The 19,347-nt window shown below is 46.2% G+C and overlaps 8 protein-coding genes across 8 annotated transcripts; 5 read left to right on the forward strand and 3 right to left on the reverse strand.

The window, feature by feature from the left end:
- Positions 1-367: 367 nt before the first annotated feature.
- On the reverse strand, positions 368-880 carry N7529_006140 (uncharacterized protein; the record flags this gene model as incomplete). Its single annotated transcript, XM_057241667.1, has 1 exon — positions 368-880. One exon carries the CDS (start codon positions 878-880, stop codon positions 368-370), a length of 513 nt encoding a protein of 170 aa, XP_057097026.1.
- An 839-nt stretch (positions 881-1,719) lies between these two features.
- N7529_006141 (uncharacterized protein) lies at positions 1,720-2,679 on the forward strand (the record flags this gene model as incomplete). Its single annotated transcript, XM_057241668.1, has 1 exon — positions 1,720-2,679. The coding sequence occupies one exon, from the start codon at positions 1,720-1,722 to the stop codon at positions 2,677-2,679; it is 960 nt and encodes a 319-aa protein (XP_057097027.1).
- Positions 2,680-3,658: 979 nt separating this feature from the next.
- On the forward strand, positions 3,659-5,340 carry N7529_006142 (histidine phosphatase family protein; the record flags this gene model as incomplete). The annotated part of the gene is made up of 3 exons (XM_057241669.1): positions 3,659-4,253; positions 4,317-4,446; positions 4,500-5,340. 3 exons carry the CDS (start codon positions 3,659-3,661, stop codon positions 5,338-5,340), a joined length of 1,566 nt encoding a protein of 521 aa, XP_057097028.1.
- A 1,039-nt stretch (positions 5,341-6,379) lies between these two features.
- Positions 6,380-7,303, forward strand: N7529_006143 (uncharacterized protein; the record flags this gene model as incomplete). Its single annotated transcript, XM_057241670.1, has 1 exon — positions 6,380-7,303. The coding sequence occupies one exon, from the start codon at positions 6,380-6,382 to the stop codon at positions 7,301-7,303; it is 924 nt and encodes a 307-aa protein (XP_057097029.1).
- A 929-nt stretch (positions 7,304-8,232) lies between these two features.
- On the reverse strand, positions 8,233-12,622 carry N7529_006144 (uncharacterized protein; the record flags this gene model as incomplete). The annotated part of the gene is made up of 4 exons (XM_057241671.1): positions 8,233-10,107; positions 10,147-11,366; positions 11,438-12,077; positions 12,137-12,622. The coding sequence occupies 4 exons, from the start codon at positions 12,620-12,622 to the stop codon at positions 8,233-8,235; spliced, it is 4,221 nt and encodes a 1,406-aa protein (XP_057097030.1).
- A 3,171-nt stretch (positions 12,623-15,793) lies between these two features.
- Positions 15,794-16,356, forward strand: N7529_006145 (RNA recognition motif domain-containing protein; the record flags this gene model as incomplete). Its single annotated transcript, XM_057241672.1, has 4 exons — positions 15,794-15,843; positions 15,900-15,972; positions 16,040-16,146; positions 16,203-16,356. 4 exons carry the CDS (start codon positions 15,794-15,796, stop codon positions 16,354-16,356), a joined length of 384 nt encoding a protein of 127 aa, XP_057097031.1.
- Positions 16,357-17,161: 805 nt separating this feature from the next.
- Positions 17,162-18,343, forward strand: N7529_006146 (gelsolin/scinderin family protein; the record flags this gene model as incomplete). The annotated part of the gene is made up of 1 exon (XM_057241673.1): positions 17,162-18,343. One exon carries the CDS (start codon positions 17,162-17,164, stop codon positions 18,341-18,343), a length of 1,182 nt encoding a protein of 393 aa, XP_057097032.1.
- Positions 18,344-18,513: 170 nt separating this feature from the next.
- N7529_006147 (uncharacterized protein) lies at positions 18,514-19,159 on the reverse strand (the record flags this gene model as incomplete). The annotated part of the gene is made up of 3 exons (XM_057241674.1): positions 18,514-18,671; positions 18,729-18,833; positions 18,883-19,159. 3 exons carry the CDS (start codon positions 19,157-19,159, stop codon positions 18,514-18,516), a joined length of 540 nt encoding a protein of 179 aa, XP_057097033.1.
- Positions 19,160-19,347: the final 188 nt, after the last annotated feature.

The following is a 19,347-nucleotide window of genomic DNA, read 5'->3' on the forward strand; positions in this document are numbered from 1 at the left end:
TGTTGATTTGATAGCCAAATGAAGGATATCCGGACGTATGAGAGATCTCACTCCAATAATAGATCATGCGACGCCCGCGTGGTACTTCCAAGGCTGGAAGGTGCTAAGGTTCCAAGGATATTTAACGTGATGAATAACCAATCGTGCCCAAGTATAGGTGGAGTTGCCCGCGGCAGGACCTTGATGAATTGCAACACACCATGTGGAACAAATAATGACATAGCATCATTCCCTTGGTATCATGTTCGGTATAAGCAAGCACAACATAAACATCAAATGGCGTAATTTGATTTTGAACGTTTTCATGCAAGAATTGACTGGTCCTCAAGTGGCGCTGCGAATAGAGACTCGCGTGTAAGATGACTCTTCAAGAGATCGCTGGAAATTCAAACCGTGGGGGTGGATAGTAAGGGTTGCTACTCAATTCGTAGACTGATGATTGCTTGTGGTCGCTATCCAAGGTTCGTTTTTCACGCTCCCCATACAAAGAATGAAGAATGGGCAAATCGACGAAGTCCTTTGGTGGCAGCGGGCTTGGCTTCGATCTCTGCCGAGTGATGCAAAACCAGGCAAAGCCAACAATGAAAATGCCCGCAGCAGATGCCCCAACTCCAATAGCAGCCTTTATCCCTGTACTCATCCCTGTCGAGGTATCGCTTGAAGCCACAAATGTTGCCGCCATTGTTGTAGGGCTAGATGAATAAATGGAGGTGGTTGGAATCGGGATACCAAGCGCTGTGGAGCCTGTTGTGATTGTTGCGGCACCTGTGGTGGTTGAGGATGAAGAGCTGGAGACTTCAACTTTGCTACTAATATTGAAGAAGTGGCTGTTTGCCAAAGAAGTAAGGTCGCCCTCTATGAAGAGACACAGATAAAACATATTCGAAAATGTGAGGTTTTTAGTCGTCTGCACGGTCCAGTCTAAAGATGTCACGCTCCCCGATACACCCTCTAAAATCACTTAGAATAATTGAGAACAATGTTGAGTTTGATGGAATAGACTTACGGGTAAGGTACTCGAAGGGTTGTAGAAACTGACTCCCATTCAGTTGCCATAGTGTCAACGATGTGTTATTCTGAGCTTTTGCACTCCATTTAATATGCAGAAGTGACCCTTCCTCATAGATTGAATTCGTCGAATAACTTTTTGTTCCATCATAGGGAGGTGGGTTTGTAAATTGGATTGCCAGGGCAAGAGTTGGCATCAGTAGTGATAGTGAAAGCAATTCGAGGCCACGCATCTCGCAGGTTCTTTACAGAAGTAAACAGGAAAATGGGTGAGGAAGGGAGAATATCAACATTACGATTAGACAGTCGGCTTAAGATGCCGGAATCCATGGTATAGCTTCAAAAAATACATCTATAGCAAAGCAAATTGAGGCTGAAGTTGGGCGCGTATAAAAGACTCTCGATAGGCCCCGTTACACGCTAGGCACGCAGCGAACTCGCTTTTGGTCTAGTCGCGCTAACACAGTCGACACTTGGATTTTTCTGAGCAAAACGCAATGGTTTCAACCCACCCCCTGGATTATTGTTAGCAAGCGCTTGGGCTTAGCTGCAGAATAACCTTGCTGGTGTTTACGGTCAGCAATTTGTGTCCCATGCGGGTGTCCCAGCTTCAACTGACTAAACCCCTTATATTTTCCACGTAGTTCATCGAACACCTTTTTTTCCCTATTCTTATTTGACCAATCTCAGTTCCGAAATAACGTTCTCTCAATGAACTCTCAACGATCCCCCTCGCTGGGAAAGTTCTTGATTACCGTCATAACCGTCTTGAGTTGCCTTTTCTTTATTCTCTACCTTCACCCCACCCGACTGGCGACTATCGAAGACCATGTTACGATCGTGAAAGATTCAAAGAAACAGTCAACTGAGTCGTCAAGTACACTACAAAGAATACCAGAGAAAATTTGGTATAAAGTAGGCCCCAAGGGCCTGAGCAGCCAGTCGCAGGAGTGGATGGATGATTGTCTCCACAAAAATCCGGCACATCGCTCGGAGATCATGACAGATGATTCCGGCGATCTATATGTGAAAAACAATTTTGCCCATCGACCAGATATCGTCAACACATTTCTTGCCCTCTCGGTACCCATCCTCAAGGCTGACATGCTTCGGTATATACTCCTATTCACAGAGGGTGGTATCTGGTACGACCTAGATGTCTCGTGTGGTGACCTCCCAATTCGCGAATGGATCCCGGCAGAACTTCAATCCAAAACGAGCCTCGTTGTAGGGTGGGAATTTGATGAAGGATGGGGCGATCATATCGTGCGACAGTTCACCAGCTGGACGATTATGGCGGCCCCCAATTCACCGCACATGATGATGGTGGTTGATGACATTGTCGACGCGGTCCACCAAAAAGTAAAGGACTTACAGATTGCAGTTTCAGACTTGACCCTAGACATGGTTGGCGATGTGGTCGATTTCACAGGTCCCAGGCGGCTGACTCGCGGGATACTGAAGAGCTTGGAACTGGCACTTAATGATACGATCGACAAGGATAGCATCTCCCACTTGTTGGAACCAATCATGGTCAATGATGTCCTGATCTTGCCAGGGTATTCTTTTGCTGCGTCTGCCAACAAATACATTAATCAGTCCGGGCCTGCATTGGTCACACACCATTATGCGGGCAGTTGGAAGAATGAAAACGGGGGCGAAATGCCCTAACAAGAGTTTGTTTTGTATGACAAAAATTTGAATAGATTGTAAAAATCACAATATGACATATGTATAATGACTGCGACAGTCGAAGCATAGATAGTACCATCTCATCAATGTAAGAGAAGCTAATATAAGCTTAGGTACGATTATCATTAACCTTTCACAATATGTATCTACCAAATGGCTTCGTAACGCTTGGTGCGCTAATGTTGATCTCACGGAAGAGCGCATGTCCCTATTACTACAAAATCAAAGCGAGAGAAAAGTCCATCTTTGTGATACTGCATGAATAAGAAACACATGTTGTGATTTGACACGGCAAGAACAAGCAAACACCAAGATATCACGTTGGTATTGATTGGCCTCGCGAGATAATATAACTAAGAATGACAAAGAATTAACATTACCTTGAGCCAATCATGTCCGCAATCATGATCTTGATTTTATTTTGAGTAGGAGCCAGCCTACCTAGGTATGTCTCATTTACTCCAGATGCTCCAATGGTTCTAGACCATCTTGTATTAATTAATTAAGCAATGCGGATCCTTCTTTTGCCCCGAAAACTCCGAATGGAGTCACCCCAGTTTTATCTGATACTTGTGACAGGTACCTAGGTTTGCTCTATTCAGATATTCTTTGGTTTATGGGGTTTTTTATGAGCATTACCTAGGTAATATCACTTTTCTTATGCCTACCCTGTTGGCAGAAGCAAAAGGTCTCAACAAGACGGAGCGAGAGATAACGCCGATCGCGGACTCAGATATGGAACAACGATCCCCCGAAAGTCAATTGGAGAATTTGAAACATAAACAATTCAACTTTCCTTTCGCATCACATTGACTGTATTTGTCTACGGTATATATATACATAAGTCGCAAGTATTGGTTGCAGGGGTGTCTCCAAACACCGACAACGGACCACGCGACATCAAAGCCACCCCGTGGAGCTAATACCCCACAAGATAACCCAAGGGTTCCAATCAATAATGAAGTACTTCTTAGGAGTCACGCTGGTGACAGCTGCTGCTACAGTCACAGCGACCACCACATCTGCTCCGGCATCTGGGCCAACCGGATCCAGCTATGAATCTGGCTTTGACATGACCAAGAGATGGGCCAATCTGAGCCCCTATAAAGACGCAGATAGCTTCGGTATTCCCAAGGGCGTGCCTCAAGGATGTGAATTGTCTCAGGTGCATGTTCTGCATCGCCATGCGCAGCGGTTCCCCACCGATTACCCGCTGGACGGCGAGGGAATGACCGACTTCGCGGCCAAGTTGACCAATTACACCAAGTCAAACTCAAACAAAACCGTGGCTGTAGGTCCTTTGAAGTTCCTGAACAACTGGGAATACGTCATTGGAGAGGACACTCTCATGGAGAACGGTGCTGCCACTGAAGCTACGTCCGGTGCCAACTTTTGGATCAAGTACGGAAGACTCCTGTACCGTGCTGGACGTGAGAATGTCGCAGCTTGGAGCTCGTCTCTCAATGTTTACTCCAACGGTACCGACCGCCCAAAGCCTGTATTCCGTACCACCTCTCAGGGCCGTATCTTGGAAAGTGCTCGCTGGTGGCTAAGTGAGTTAATATCTAATTAATCCATCCTTTACGCCCGTGTTACCAGCTAATCTCTTCGACTAGCCGGCTTCTTTGGTAATAGTGGAGCCAACAGTTCTTACGATCAATATGACCTTGTCGTCATTCCCGAGAAGGCCAATTTCAATAACACCCTCGCTTCTTATGAAGCATGCACGGGTGACATGACTGAAGGGTGAGCACAGCGCAGATTCCAATCTAAGAACCTTTTTAACAGAAAGATCAAAGTGACAATGCTGCTGAGATTTTCATCTCTCGGTACACCAAGAATGCTCGCTCCCGTCTCTCCGCGTACTTCCCTCCCGACTTCAACCTGACTGCCATGGACGTACTCGCCATGCAGAACCTCTGCGTGTATGAGTACACCAGTCTTGGCGGCTCTGCCTTCTGCTCCCTCTTCACCGAGCAAGAGTGGAAGGACTTCGAGTACAACGTCGACGTGCAATACTACGGGGACTATGCCTACGGCTCTCCCACCGGTCGCGCCCAGGGCATTGGCTACGTTCTCGAACTTGCAGCTCGTCTTGAGAAGAAGCTCATCACCTCAAGCGACACCAGCATCAACTACACCTACACCGACAACACGGCCCAGTTTCCATTTGGTCAGCCCTTCTACATGGACATGTCCCACGATGACATCATCCTGTCTGTGATCAACGCTCTCGGTCTCAAATACTTCAAATACGGCCCTAAGGGCTTACCCGTTCATATTGACCATGCGCCCGAGCGGACTTTCTCTCTCAGCCAGATGACTCCCTTCGGTGCCCGCTTTATGTCTGAGATCTGGAGTTGCCCTAGTGATGTTTCTTTCGATTCTTTGGACCCCATTCTCTACAGTAACCCTACTATTCAGTCGAACACCACAGACTACATTCGCTTCGTGCTCAACAATGCCCCTCTTCCGCTGGATGGGCTTGCTGGTTGCGAGAACTCGAAAAATGGATTTTGTCCCGTCGAAAAGTTCCTGCGTGACGTGCCTGCTCTGAAGAAGAAGGCTCAGTACCAGAAAGCATGCTTCGGCAAATACCCTACCGGAAGCCAGGTTGGAGATGGTGCTCCCGAGTCTTAGTTCGGACTATGAACAGGTCTTTGATGACTCCATATTCGTATTGCCTTGTACATAGGTCATCCCGTTATACCACATATGAAATGGCCCTCGGCATTCTTTTCAGGCACGCTCCGCTCAATTTGGTGAGCACACTACGCCAGAAGCCAATTTAATATACCGCAAAAGAAAAAATGGATGTATTCAACCCAGTCATTCTCGCACAAAAGTTAGGCCTACCTAAATATGTAGGTATTATTACACCTCCAGGGTGCTATTAGAAGTGATAGCGCGTAATTGAACAGTTATCAATCTGGGTATGATCGTATTATACCGAATCATCTTGAAACATACTTTCCCCTTTTGATGCTCCAGAATGCCAGACCTCCAAACCCTGGCTTTCTGGGTCGTCTTTTTCTTCAGCATAATTTTTTTCTTACTTGCTTTATTCTAGATTACATCATTGGATAAATGTTCTCTACATCACGATCAAGTTGACTCCCGACCAAGATCAAGCTACTCAGAGCGAGCTCGCGGCAGTGAATGGATTAAGACGAGGGCAACTAAGCTGAATCCATCTTAATACTTGGTTCGTGCATTTAAAATAGCGACAAGCAACCAAAAATGGGGGTTTCATTATGAATACGGAACTTCAGATATTCGCTTTGTTCATTCGTGTCTTTCAAAATAGCGAAAATGGCCTGCTTTGAGGCTGAACAACCCCATGTCTCTATCCTTCTATTTTTTTTTTTTTTGGCTGGCAAGAATAGCTCTTTTGTAGAATCTTTGTTTCTGTTGTCTGTCCGTCGAGCTTTGATGGTCTTACAATCCCACTGTGTCGAGGGGCAAAGGAAGCTAATCCATAAATTTCTTTGTTTCGATTAAAAATGAAAGAAACATGTTCATGAGACAGCTTTCAGCCCAATGCACTTTGTTGATTTCCTCGAAGAGGACTCATTTCGGGTATTTAACTACAGACAAAGTACGCCTCAGCCATCAGCCTCCATTCTTAATAATCTCAATTCACGACTTCACATCTTCGTCCTTGATCATATCTTCCAGCATGGCCGCACGATGCAACCTTCGATGGGGACAGACCTTGCAGGCAACTGAACAGAATCAGCGTAAGGTCTGGGCACCACTCAATCTCGACGATCTGGATAGCACCCAACAGGCCATCGATCGCCAGGCTATTCTCGATATGATCCGAGAGGTCTACAACCCTGAGCTAACTAATTTTCTTGCTGTTCCAGGGAACAAGTGGAATAAGCAGTTCATGTATCCTAAAAACAGACCAATCGAACAAGCATTGGGTGAGCTTCTTCCAAGAATGCCACAGGCCGCTCAAGGTATTTTGGAAGTCGACCTTGGTCTTTATCTCTTTGATGTCCTTCGTTATAAGCGATTTACTGATGACAGTTGGACAGTCCCTGTGCCTCCTCTTGCCCCTCTACCCATGGGCCCCACGCACCCTAAGGCCCCTAAGGTGGTCCCTTGGACAGCTATTAATGCCAACTGGCCGGTTTCCAACCCTCCTGTCGATCACCACCATGTCGAAGAGATGGATGTTGATATTAATAAGGAGATTGAGGGGGGAACTGAGGAGAAAATTGAAGAGCAAGTTGAGGAGGTTAAAGAGGAAGTTGCAGAGGGAGTTACGGAGCGATTTGAGGAAGAAAATGAGGACCACTCCAACGCCGCAGCGCTAGGTTCCATGGTGGCTTCTTGTATGCCCTCTGCTGTGCCGTCTTCTATCGCCTCTCCTATCGCCTCTCCAATTCTTTCTCCTGTGGCATCTCCTGGCTTGTCTTCTGCATCGTCACCCATGGCCTCCCTCGCCCCCAAGTCCTCTAACTGGACCACAATCAATGCTGGCTGGGATGCTATCAATAACTTGGTGGCTAGAAAACCCAAAAGGGTCATGGAGGTTGAGACGGAAGATGAGTCTGATTGCCCAGCCACGAAGAAACAGGCAGTGGCGAAATAACGTATTTTCTTGGACCTTTTAGTTGTTATGTGTGTTGCCGGTTTCTCGATGTATTTGCAATTTGATCAAATTGGCCTGATTAAGATCAGAGTCCATTTTCTTTCGTAAACCCAGTATCTCGCCTATCGTTGGAAGCTTGTTCGGCGGTATTCTTCATACTACAATTGTAACATTCTCCAGTGGCAGAAGCCATAAAAAGGTGATATGAGGTTTCCGGCAGCATTTGAATTGGTCCCGCCTATGTGCAGGCGCCAAACGTTGCAGAAACTCGCGAGATCTTGAGTGGAGGTTTCGCTGAACCCTTTGCAGCATATCATTAGCCCCAAGGTCGTGACAGAAGTCATGATTGAAAAGTATGTATGAATTCCTCCCTAAGACCTAAATAGCCGTCTTGCCATATGACTAATGCCGCTACCGTGCATTGGTCTGTCTCAACTGAGGGAATTTACGGATTTTTAGGTATCTTTTGTATAGGGTTTACATATAAAATGTACATAAAGGCACGTATCAAACATTCTTGAAAATACATATCTTATGATATAAACTGGATCAGAATATTCAAACTAGCTTATAGTATCAAAGTAGTATTCCTATTATCTTCGAATAGTTTAGATATCGATTTGATTCTAATATATGGGTACAGTATTTCCGGAAATCGGTGTCACCACCTTTACTATCTCGTATTTTGTGTAAGCCTAATGCCAAGATAAACTAGACTCGATCAAGAAGAGGGGCGGAAAATAGATAGTCCTGTATTATTATCTATACAGTAGTTTACTCTGCTTAGGCGATGATATAATTTCTTCTATCTGTATGCGTATAATGGCTGGAATTATCTCTTGAAGTGCAATTTAATCAGATACATAGAGCTGGAGCTATTCTGGAGAATCTGGCAGGATCATTTTTCTGCTCTGCCCAAACAACGTAAGTTATACTATATGCGCATGGTATCCCGTAATCAAGACCCGCCCATCCTCATACCCGAGTGCAAGTGTGGCATCCTGGATAGCCTGGCATGCGAATGTACGATACTCAGCAGGGAGCCATAGTAAATTTTCACCTCCCGGACTCTTAACCCAGTTATTCGATAATGATATCTGGAAATTTCCAGGAGCTTCTTCGAGAGCTGGCGCGAGCCCATCTGGAGAGAAGGCCACTGATCTAACAGAATCTGAATGGCCCTCTAGCGTCTGCCACTGTGTGCCGGCCGCTTTACCCCAGAGCTTGATGGTGCTGTTGACCGAACGCGACGCCAGGGTAAGCCCGTCGGGAGAGAACGCCACTGAACTAACCGAACCTGAATGACCCTCTAGCGTCTGCTGCTGGGTGCCGGTTGTCATATCCCAGAGATTGATGGTGCTATCGTCCGAGCCCGATGCTAGGGTGAGTCCATCGGGAGAGAAGGCCACCGAATGAACCGATTTTGAATGGCCCTTTAGCGTGTGCCGCTGCGTGCCGGTTGCTATATCCCAGATATTAATGGTGTTATCGTAGGAGCCCGATGCTAGGGTGAGTCCATCAGGGGAGAAGGCTAATGATCTAACTGTATATGGATGGACCTTTAGCGTCTGCCGCTGCGTGCCGGTCGTCGTGTCCCAGAGCTTAATAGTGTTATCGTAGGAGCCCGATGCTAGGGTAAGTCTGTCGGGAGAGAAGGCTACCGACCGAACTAATCCTAGATGGCTTTCTAGCGTCTGCCGCTGCGTACCGGTTGTCATATCCCAGAGTTTGATAGTATAATCGTCCGAACCCGATGCTAGAGTAAGTCCATCGGGAGAGAAGGCCACCGACTGAACCGAGTTTAAATGGCCAAATAGCGTCTGCCGCTGCGTGCTAGTCGCCGTGTCCCAGAGTTTGACAGTGTTATCATAGGAGCCCGATACTAGAGTAAGTCCATCGGGAGAGAAGGCCACCGAATGAACCGAATTTAGATGGCCCTCTAGCGTCTGCGGCTGCCTGCCGGTTACCATATCCCAGAGCTTGATAGTCCTATCGTAGGAGCCCGATCCTAGGGTGAGTCCATCAGGAGAGAAGGCCACCGACTGAACCGAATCTAAATGGCCATCTAGCGTCTGCCGCAGGATGCCGGTCGCCGTATCCCAGAGTTTGATGGTGTAATCGTAGGAGCCCGATGCTAGGGTAAGCCCATCGGGAGAGAAGGCCACTGAACATACCGAATCTAAATGGCCCTCTAGCGTGTGCCGCTGCGTGCCGGTCGGCGCATCCCAGAGCTTAATAGTGTCGTCAAAGGAGCCCGATGCTAGAGTAAGTCCATCGGGAGAGAAGGCCAATGATCTAACCGATTTTGAATGACCATCTAGTGTCTGCCGCTGCGTGCCGGTTACCAGATCCCAGAATTTGATGGTGCTATCGTCCGAGCCCGATGCTAGGGTGAGTCCATCGGGAGAGAAGGCCACCGAATAAACCGTTTTTGAATGGCCCTCTAGCGTGTGCCGCTGCGTGCCGGTTGCTAGATCCCAGAGCTTGATGGTCCTATCGTTTGAGCCCGATGCCAGGGTAAGCCTATCGGGAGAGAAGGCCACTGAGTTAACCCAACGTGAATGGCCCTCTAGTGTCTGTAGAGTAGTGCTCCAAGAATCCATCACCGCTGGTAGCGGCCGTATCTGTTTTGATATCTCGCCAAGAAATGTCCTCTTGATCACACTTTGTGCTGGTGCAAAAGCTAGCCCGGAACAGTAAATTTGCAGTGGAGCAATGCTAGCCATATAAGCATTTTGAAGAATAAATCTTCTTGCATCATATAAAAACCCCGAAAGAGCAGGATTGTCTTTCTTCTGTGATATCTATTAGCTGTTATCTAGCTATAAATTTTCGAGACTTACCCATGTGCTTGACTCTAGTGTCTTTATCATTTTTGCCGCCTCGGATACTTTTCTCATTAAAGCTAGTGCCTCCAACCAATGAAGGAAACGCTTTTGAAGAAAAGAGAGAATTTCAGATTCAGAGACGCTACCCTGGCTCTGCTCCAGATGATGTACCCAATAATGGCAGGAGTATTGCAAATCAGCAGGGAGGCGCTGCTGGATGATCTGAGGGTCGATATCCTGGAACTCTGTTCCATAACTTGCTAAATCACAGATATTGCGCCCGAGCCGAGTTTGCATCACGCGGATACAATTTAATGTTATCTGTCGATGTGTATCCTTCTCGTTAATACGAAATTCAGCTTCTGTATGGATTAAGAAGTCTCGAAATGAAGAATGCAGAATGCGAACCGGTGCTCTGAGATCCACTGGTACACTAAGGACGGAATGAAATCTTTTCAATCGATTGACGATTTTATTCTCAGTTATCCCAGTCAATTGCGCAAGAGTGACAACTGAAAGAGGGGTAGCCAAAAGAACAATCACGCCGATAATATTCTGGAACTCCTGTAAGAGTTGCTCAAATTCCTTCTTATTTTTCGCGGCAAGGAGTTGGTTCAGTACTGGTAGATATGTCCTATCCATGTCGTATGTCGATTCTGTTGCTTCATCTTGAAGAACGGCCGTAAGACGCTCTTCGGGAAGCCAGTCCTCATCCCCAACAAAGCGGCAAAGAGTAGCCGCAAAGATGAACAAAGGTACAGCCATCTGCACCAGTTGCTCAATGTGTTTATTCCCAGGCCAGATGGAAGGAAGTGAGTGTTCGCGCTGTATTACTGAAAGCCTATGTTCCAGGAACAAACGGATATCGTGTTCGATTACTGGAGCAGGAATCTCATGGAGAACTAGGCCCTGATAGTTGTCTTCTTTCTGGAAACCCTGACGGATCGGAAGCTCAGGTCTGCTTGTCAAGACCACTCGTAAGCGCACCGACTGAATTTCTTGTAATCTGAACAAGAGATGAAGTATAAGTTTGATATCATCATTCTTATCACATTCATCTAGGGCGTCAATAACGATCACAGTCGTGATAGATTGGTCCGGTTGTAGCTTTAGAAGAGGCCGATAGAGAAGTTGGTCAAATTGATCTTTTAAAAATTTCGATGTGATCATCGGATCAGCCTTGATGGCGTCTAAGACGTCAGGCACCAGTTGTCTGTGTCTAGTTACCAGCTGTCCTACGATGCTGGTTACCAAGTATGTTGCAGTACAACGGTCGGCTTCGCCACGCTTAAAAAAAAGCTCGCACCCAGCAGTCCTCGTTCTTTAAACTCTTTTGCAACTGTGCGTGCAATGGTAGATTTTCCGGTTCCTGCCATCCCCTTCAACCAAAAAATGGATTTATCATCGGAATTCGCCCAATCAGTGATATGGGAAAGAAGCTCGGTTCTGGTCCCTGAAAGGCAAAAATCCTCATGTTCATGAACACGACAGTCATATAATGCTCCCTCCACAACATGTAGATGCATAAGACTGGAATGTTCCAGAAGAAGATTCAGGGATTCGCCAACCTCATCGATTTTCAGAAGGAGGTTTTCTGCCTCCTTCTTATGGTGCAAGTATCCACTAAGCTCGATCCACCGGCCTAAATCAATTCTTTCTTTTTCGACTGAGGCCTTAAGCTCCGTGAGTGGATGCCCAGTAATAGCAGTGAAACAGTCCGAGAGGTTTCTCCTGACGCCAGGCTCTTGGGATTTCCGAATCTGTCCTGAATAGCGCAGAATAGCCTTATAGAGTTTAATCATTGCGGTTTCCACATAGCCTCGAATATTTGAATCGCCGTCTAGATAGAATCTCTGTTCGATAAAGGCGCATTGTGTAATGACATCGGCCAGGTATTCCGATGATTCAAACAATGCATTTCGTGCGTCATGGTGAGTCTGGGAGATCTACGATACCAGTCAGACAATAAGCAACTAGCACGTCCCAAATGTCTGGCAATACATACTTCCAAACCAAACAACACGACCGCCCAAGCACTGGCTGCATGATGTGTGAGGTCAAGTCCAGCAACCGCATTAATGAAATCCTTATAGGAAAGTAACGCATCGATGATCTTCCGCGAAGTCTTCCGAAGTGTAGTATCTGACTTCTGCTGGTATGCCTCGTATTGCAGCTTTGTCACGTGGATTATCTCGTCGACCAGCTCTCTCGAGCCAGCTTTCTTATCCTTTAACTCGGAAGAACTTCGTGTGCGTAACAAAATCTGCTGCTGCTTCTCATCGAGCTGGTCATAAGCAGTTTGCCACAGGTCTTTTGGCTGGGAGATTTCGATTGACTTGAGTGGTGGGATTGCAGCCTGGCTACTAGTTAACGGTCTAGCATTCGTCGTGCTGTCTCTTTGGTCCTCTGCTTGATCAATGCCGGCTTTCTCTTTCCCAGTCTTCTTGTCTTTGTGAAGTAGTCGATGAATCTTTTTTAGACGTTCACGCATCTTTGCAAATATAAGTATTTTCAAGTGACTGTGTTTAGTCGAGAAATTTAGGAAATTATTCTAGCAAACTTGCGCTGTAGAGGGGTAAATGTTCGGTCCTACCTTTTTCCTGCTAGTTGTATGCACTAACGTGGTGAAATGACAAGTATTTGCCTATCTGTTGTCCGCTAGTCATAGCCCGCTCTGCTACATGATTGGAAGATGCTGGGACTTTCGAATATCCACTCTCCATGCAGACAGCGTGGCCATGCTGACGCAGACTGAAATTGTGACCCCTTTTTTCCCTATAAATATAGACTCTTGAGAACTCCAGTCACGGATTTGCTTTCGATTTGACTTCATGTCTTCATATTTTGTTCATGTGGGTTTGATATCACCATGTTTGGTCCAACAAACAAGGACATGGGGCGTAACGTCGGCCCGACCCGGGCGAAAAATCGTACAGTACGGGCTCTCACACCGCCTGTCCTCGATCGGCGTGGTATCAGTCTTCATCCCCCATAACCTGAAGGTTATTAAAGAAGGACCTCGTGTTTAACCTAGGATGTCCTATGCCTACTAACTAGCATGACTATTTAGCACCCCATTTGACAGTATTGTCCATCTCTAAATAAAAAGAATCCCTGTTTTGTTTCGCAATATGAAAAACTCTTTAGAAAAGATTAACAGATATACGAGGAAATCCAGAATTGTTCGTCTTAGAACCTACCACGAGGTCCAAGTTAATATCATGTACTCAATCTTACAAAATGAACATCTTTTTCTTTGAAAACAGAGCATAAGCCGATATAAAAACTGCAGAATCTGTAAGTATCTTAACGGTTAGGCCTGCATGCCGGAAGTGTCCCTCTGCGCTTTCCACTCTTAACCAACTGTGTTCACACACCACTCCAAGAACGTATCGAATCCGTGATCCGAATAAGCTTCGTGAGACTGAGTTGTGACGAATAAAGGCTTTCAACTCAACAAATAACTCCTCGATCGGATTCAAGTCTGGAGAATATGAAGGCAAACACACCAGCTTTACACCAGCTTCTGAATACATCTGCTCGACCCGCCCGGAGTGATGAAAAGGAGGCTTTATCCATGACAATTACAGACTTCAGCTCCGGCCATTTTCCGCAATGCTGGAGAAGCTGCTCAATATAATCCTCAAAAACTTGGGAATCGGTGGAGCCGCAGAACACTCAACAGAGAACAATACCAACTTGTGCATATGCAGGAAGTATCTGGTATCGCTGATCACGATGAAAATTAGGCACTTGGACTGGTGCTGTACGAAGAGGAGACCAGCCGGTTCGTCTAAACCCTATCCGCTTACCACATGCAGATTTCGACCACGTAGACGAGGTGATGTGAGCGAAATTCCGATATTCAATGACAGTAATCATCATTTAAATTCGCGTTTCACTCTTTGGCTTTCCGTCGAGCTGTCTTCTTTGACCATTCTTGTCGATGCAGAGCGTCACTAATCGTCGACTTAGGTATAGAGACGTCGGTTTCATCCAGAAAGAACAGTTTCATCTCAGAAAGGTATAGATTCGGCTTCTCAAGCAGATGATCGCACAAGGCTTCCAACATGATCGGTGTAATACTATGTGGCCGTCCAGCTTTGATGGGAGGAGCTTTGATGGTACCGAATAGTCGTAAATTGGACCGGACCCTGATGATCGCGCGTTAATTGCAGCCAGCAGCTTCAGCCATCTGGGAAGTAGTTAATTCGCCACTGCTAATCATATCATGAATAAGCTCGGGCGTAAATTTGGCCAGGCTCAGTGCCATGGTCCATTGCGCTACTACTGTAGTCACTTGTCAAGGAGGATATGTCTAGTGGGGACGTTGGACGCGGGGTATCGAGGTAGTCGCTGTCTTGGTATCACAGGTAATTAACAAAGTTTCATCTCATACAATAATCCGGTATTCCACAATACAAGGACTAGAACCCAGGGGTATATTGGGATGCCAGAATTAGGTCAGCTCTTCTTGGCATCAGGGTTCGAGAAACAATGGAAAGAGTGTAGGTGGTAACACCGATTTCCGGAATTACTGTATGCTTCAATAGTTCATTATAGGTCGAAAAGAGCCTCAGAAACCTAAGAACTGTAATACTTATCATTTTGGTACTCTCGAACGAGAATAATCATAATTATCACATAATAAATATAATTATAGATTGATTTATATACTTATATTTGCTCTATGTCATGAGATATTCGAGGATGTTTGATATGTACCTTTTATGTATAAACCCTATACAAAAGATACCTAAAATCTGAAAATCCCCCGAGGTGAGACAGACTAATGGACGGGTAGACCATTAGTCATGGTAAGACGGCTAATATCAGAACAAGAGAGATGGCGCCAAGGAATGTCAGTATTTCGTGTTTACATCAATGCAAACACACCTTCTGCTGCAGCATCAAAATCGGCTGTTCCAATACAATTCGACACTTTCTTTCCTGTCAGACACGGAAGCAAAAATAATATGACTTCCGCTTCACCAATCTCTTATATTCCACATATTCAATGGCCACGCTGAATGTTACAATGCTATGAGCCCCGGTGAGTACAATCATAAAGGAATAGTAATCTCATTTTTATCTTAATTTCCACTCCATATCTGGGTTAGACCCATGACCTAATATACTCCCTTACATACAAGTATTCTGCCTCCGCCTTCAATGTATAGTGGTGGCGCTATGATCCCACTGCTTCAAGTCTGCATTGTCCCACTTATATAACTAGTATACATTGTAGATCACAGTCGTGCGTTAGCGCTCATGTCAATGAACAATCCCAAATTCCATTAGATTAGGGTTAGATAGAGGTAGTTTTTAGGTCTTGTTTGATGTATGAAATTTTCTGCCATGAACAGGAATACTTGAGAAGGTTTGGTGATAAATGAAAAACATCACCAATGTGGTTCAATATGTCTTCCGGAATTCTCAAATAAGTCCAATCTTCTATACTATGAGATAATATATATACTATAAGTACATAGTAGATAAAGTGTTCCAGTTATATCGAAATTCCCAAAACAAAAAAATCAGCGGGGCTCATATTTTCCTTCGCCTCTCACCGCCACAGCGGCCTTATATCTCCTCTCCGCGAGCCCCGCATCTTAGTGAAGTCTCTTCATCACTTCTATCAAATCCCCCAAAATCCTTCAAAATGTCTCAATATCAGTCCCAGTCCTCGGCCTCGGCCAAGATCTACGTCGGGTGCGTTGAGTTTCCCTCTGTGCATTCTGACTATTAGTTGAACTAATTGAAAACAGTAACCTCTCATGGAACACCACAACTGAGTCTCTCGGAGATGCCTTCTCCCAGTTCGGCAACGTTATTGATCGCGTACGTGTGAAATCTCTTCTCATCACAATTATTTGATTCTGTTCGCGCATACTGATTCTCTTTCTAGGTTGTCATGAGCGACCGTGAGACCGGCCGCTCCCGTGGCTTTGGCTTCGTCACCTTCTCTTCCGAGGAAGAGGCTCAACAAGCCATTGAGGCCATGAACGAGCAGGAGTACGTTTCACTTCCATTCTGATAACCAAGAAGCTTCATCACTAACATTCTCATAGCCTCGATGGTCGCAAGATCCGTGTCAACCTTGCCAACGCCCGTCCCGCTGGTGGCAACGGTTACAACGGTGGTGGTCGTGGCGGCTTCGGCGGTGGCCGCGGTGGCTACGGCGGTGGTGACTACGCCCCTCGCTCTGATGCCCCCCAGTGGTAAATGTGAAAAATGGTGTGCGATGGTAATGGGGAACGAGAAAAACGTGATATCTTGATGCTTAGCGTTGATGAGGCCCACGAGGCCCCTGAGGAATCAGTCATAGGCAGCTACTAGAGTATTCCCGAGTAGATAGTTTTTACCGGTGTTTCATACCTTTACGACATTTGAATACGATTTCAGAGCCGATCGAATCGTGCACTGATTTGACCACCTTTTCAATTTTTTTTCAAATTTTTTTTTTTTCCTTTGTAAATTTCAATTTTGACCGGGGGCAGAGAGTGGAACTAAAAGTGTGGAGTAAGTGGCCTTGAGCTTGTATAACAAACATCCATACATATTTACCTCTCCCCAATTTCTTACTGAGAAAAAAGAGGTTTTGAAGAAATAGAGAGAAATTCTTATTGCATGTCTTTTTTTTTCTTCTTCTTGTTCCCTCATTTTTCTTCGCTTTTTGTTGTTAATTTTCTTTTCCTGTGAGCTCTAGGGCTCGCTTAAACGAGATTATCAACCATTTTCGTAAGAAATTCTTATTGTATCAGTACAACTTTGTACAATATAGAAATAGTAATCTCCCTTAAGAGTTTGCAGTAACTAGCTAGTAACTGATGCCCTGAAGAAAAGCTACTAAAAATAGGAACACCCCAAAGTGAGTGTGTGATTGGCCAATTCTTTCTGGATGCAAATGCCCCCCGCTGACCCACCGCCACATTACTTACGTAGCTAAGCTAACTCACCCAGAGCCCGTGGACCTTTCACCATCTCTCCTGTAAACATTTACCAATTCACACATACCCAAACCACAAATATGGCACCACATGAAGGCCTTGTCCACCCAAAAGAGTATGACATTAAAGACAGCAACGTGGAGCTGATCGGCACAGACCTCGACCACCGCGTGAAGTACAATTCTGCAGCCACCGAACCAGCCTGGAACAATGGTCAAATCGGTCAAGAGCCAGGTTTCTTCATCTGGCGCATCGAAAACTTCCAAGTCATCCCCTGGCCGAAAGAGAAATACGGCCAGTTCTACGACGGCGACAGCTTCATCGTCCTCCACTCCTACAAGCTTGGCGACAAGCTCGGCCACGATATCTTCTTTTGGCTCGGCAGCAAAACCACACAAGACGAGGCTGGCACAGCGGCTTATAAAACCGTCGAGCTGGATGAGTTCCTGCACGGCACGGCGACACAACATCGCGAGGTGCAGGCGCAGCCGTCAGATGAGTTCCTCGCTCTATTCCGCCATTATGCAATTCGCTCGGGTGGCGTGAGGTCCGGGTTTACTCATGTTCAACCTGAAGCCCGGGAGGAGATCTGTACTCTGTTGCGGATTTTCAAGCATCCTGGTATTACGCGCATCGATTCGCTGATTGTGCATGAGGTTGAGGCTACTTGGAAGAGTCTAGATGAGAATGATGTCTTTGTTCTGGATAAGGGGGATAAAATTTGGGTTTGGCAGGGAAAGAAGTGCAGTCCCATGGAGAAGGCAAAGGCGGCACAGGTGGTCAATGACATGACTCAAGCGAAACATGTTGATGTCGAGGTGTTGTCGCAGCTTGAGTCGAGATCGAGGCTTATTGTTGATTTGTTGGGTGGGAAAGAGGAGGCTGGGCCGACTTTGGAGGCGCCTAGACCTGGTCGATTTGCGAAGAGGGGTGCCGAGGAGAGCCCTCGCCCGCGCAAATTGTTCAGACTTAGTGATGCCTCTGGTGACCTGTCCTTCAATCTCGTGAAGGATGGAGAACGGGTTAGCCGTTCTGACTTCGACGGCAAGGACGTCTTCCTTTACGATGTTGGCAATAGACTCTGGGTTTGGCAGGGATCTGAGGCTAGTGCGAGTGAGAAGGCTATGTGGCTCAAGGTTGCACAGTTCTATGTTCGCAAGATCCAAGAGAGTCAGGAATCCTCCAAGGCACACCTTATCCCGATCTCAAAGGTTTCGCAGGGCTATGAGAGCCCCGCGTTCCTCAAGGCCATCGAGGCCTAAATGTAATATAATCATCACATATTATAACCTGAGATATATCCCAACAGGACTTCTATTTCTTCTCATAGTTTAAATGAGACGCACTAGCTAAATGTAGCTAGGGCCTACATCTTCGCTTGAATGTTGTACAGATCGGCAACCACATTATTTTTTGTAACTATTCAAAAGTCTTAAATCAAGCCTGAAACACTGTCTCCCTTATCCAGAGCATCCGCTTGTTTTCGCAGCACATCAGCCCGGAACCTCCTAAACGCAGTCTCGATCCTCTTCTGACTCTCGGGATCAGAGGAGATGCCCCGGGTTCCACTCGCCACACCCCCAGCAAAGCCTATACAAAGCAAGTCAGCACAATGTTCCATAGCATTTCAAGGTAAAGGAATCTCACCAAGCTCTCCGCCCAGAAGCAATCCACCAAGCGAAGCAAAGAAATAAGTCGCAACATCCCCCAAAGTAGTCGGCTTCAACAGCGGCGTGAGGTCGGGGATAGATTCTACATGGATTAGTATATATTCATCTTTTTGGACGCCATTGACCCATACCAGTCCGTCCATCCTCAAACATGACCTTCGTGGGCCGTTCCTGCGCGCGAATAGCCGAAAAGAACGCCTTGCGTGTGCTGCGGAGTCGAATTGCAGTGAAAAGGCCCAGACTCACACCAACCGCTGATCCAACAGTTGTCCATAGTGAGATCGAGGACGCTGCGGCCTTCAACTTGTCGCGGTCTGAGGATTGGAGGTCGTGTTGGATATGTTCGTCTGCGAGCTTGGCGAACTCGTCGGAGCGGCGTTGACGGAGAATTGCGAATGATTCGGACATTGTGAAGGAATTGATTTGGAGGTTTGGAAAAGAAAGAGAAAAGAGAAAGAGACAGAGAGGTAGGTACCTTGGAAAGTGCGGTTGAAATCAGCCAAGCTGTGGGGAGCTTTGGTTAGTGACGTCATGGATACGCCGAATCAGGAACATTTTTGATTGGATTGCTGTACTACAACATACAATATGATTAC

Source organism: Penicillium soppii (genome assembly GCF_028829465.1).
Source record: "Penicillium soppii strain IBT 18220 chromosome Unknown utg000005l, whole genome shotgun sequence".
NCBI lineage: Eukaryota > Fungi > Ascomycota > Eurotiomycetes > Eurotiales > Aspergillaceae > Penicillium > Penicillium soppii.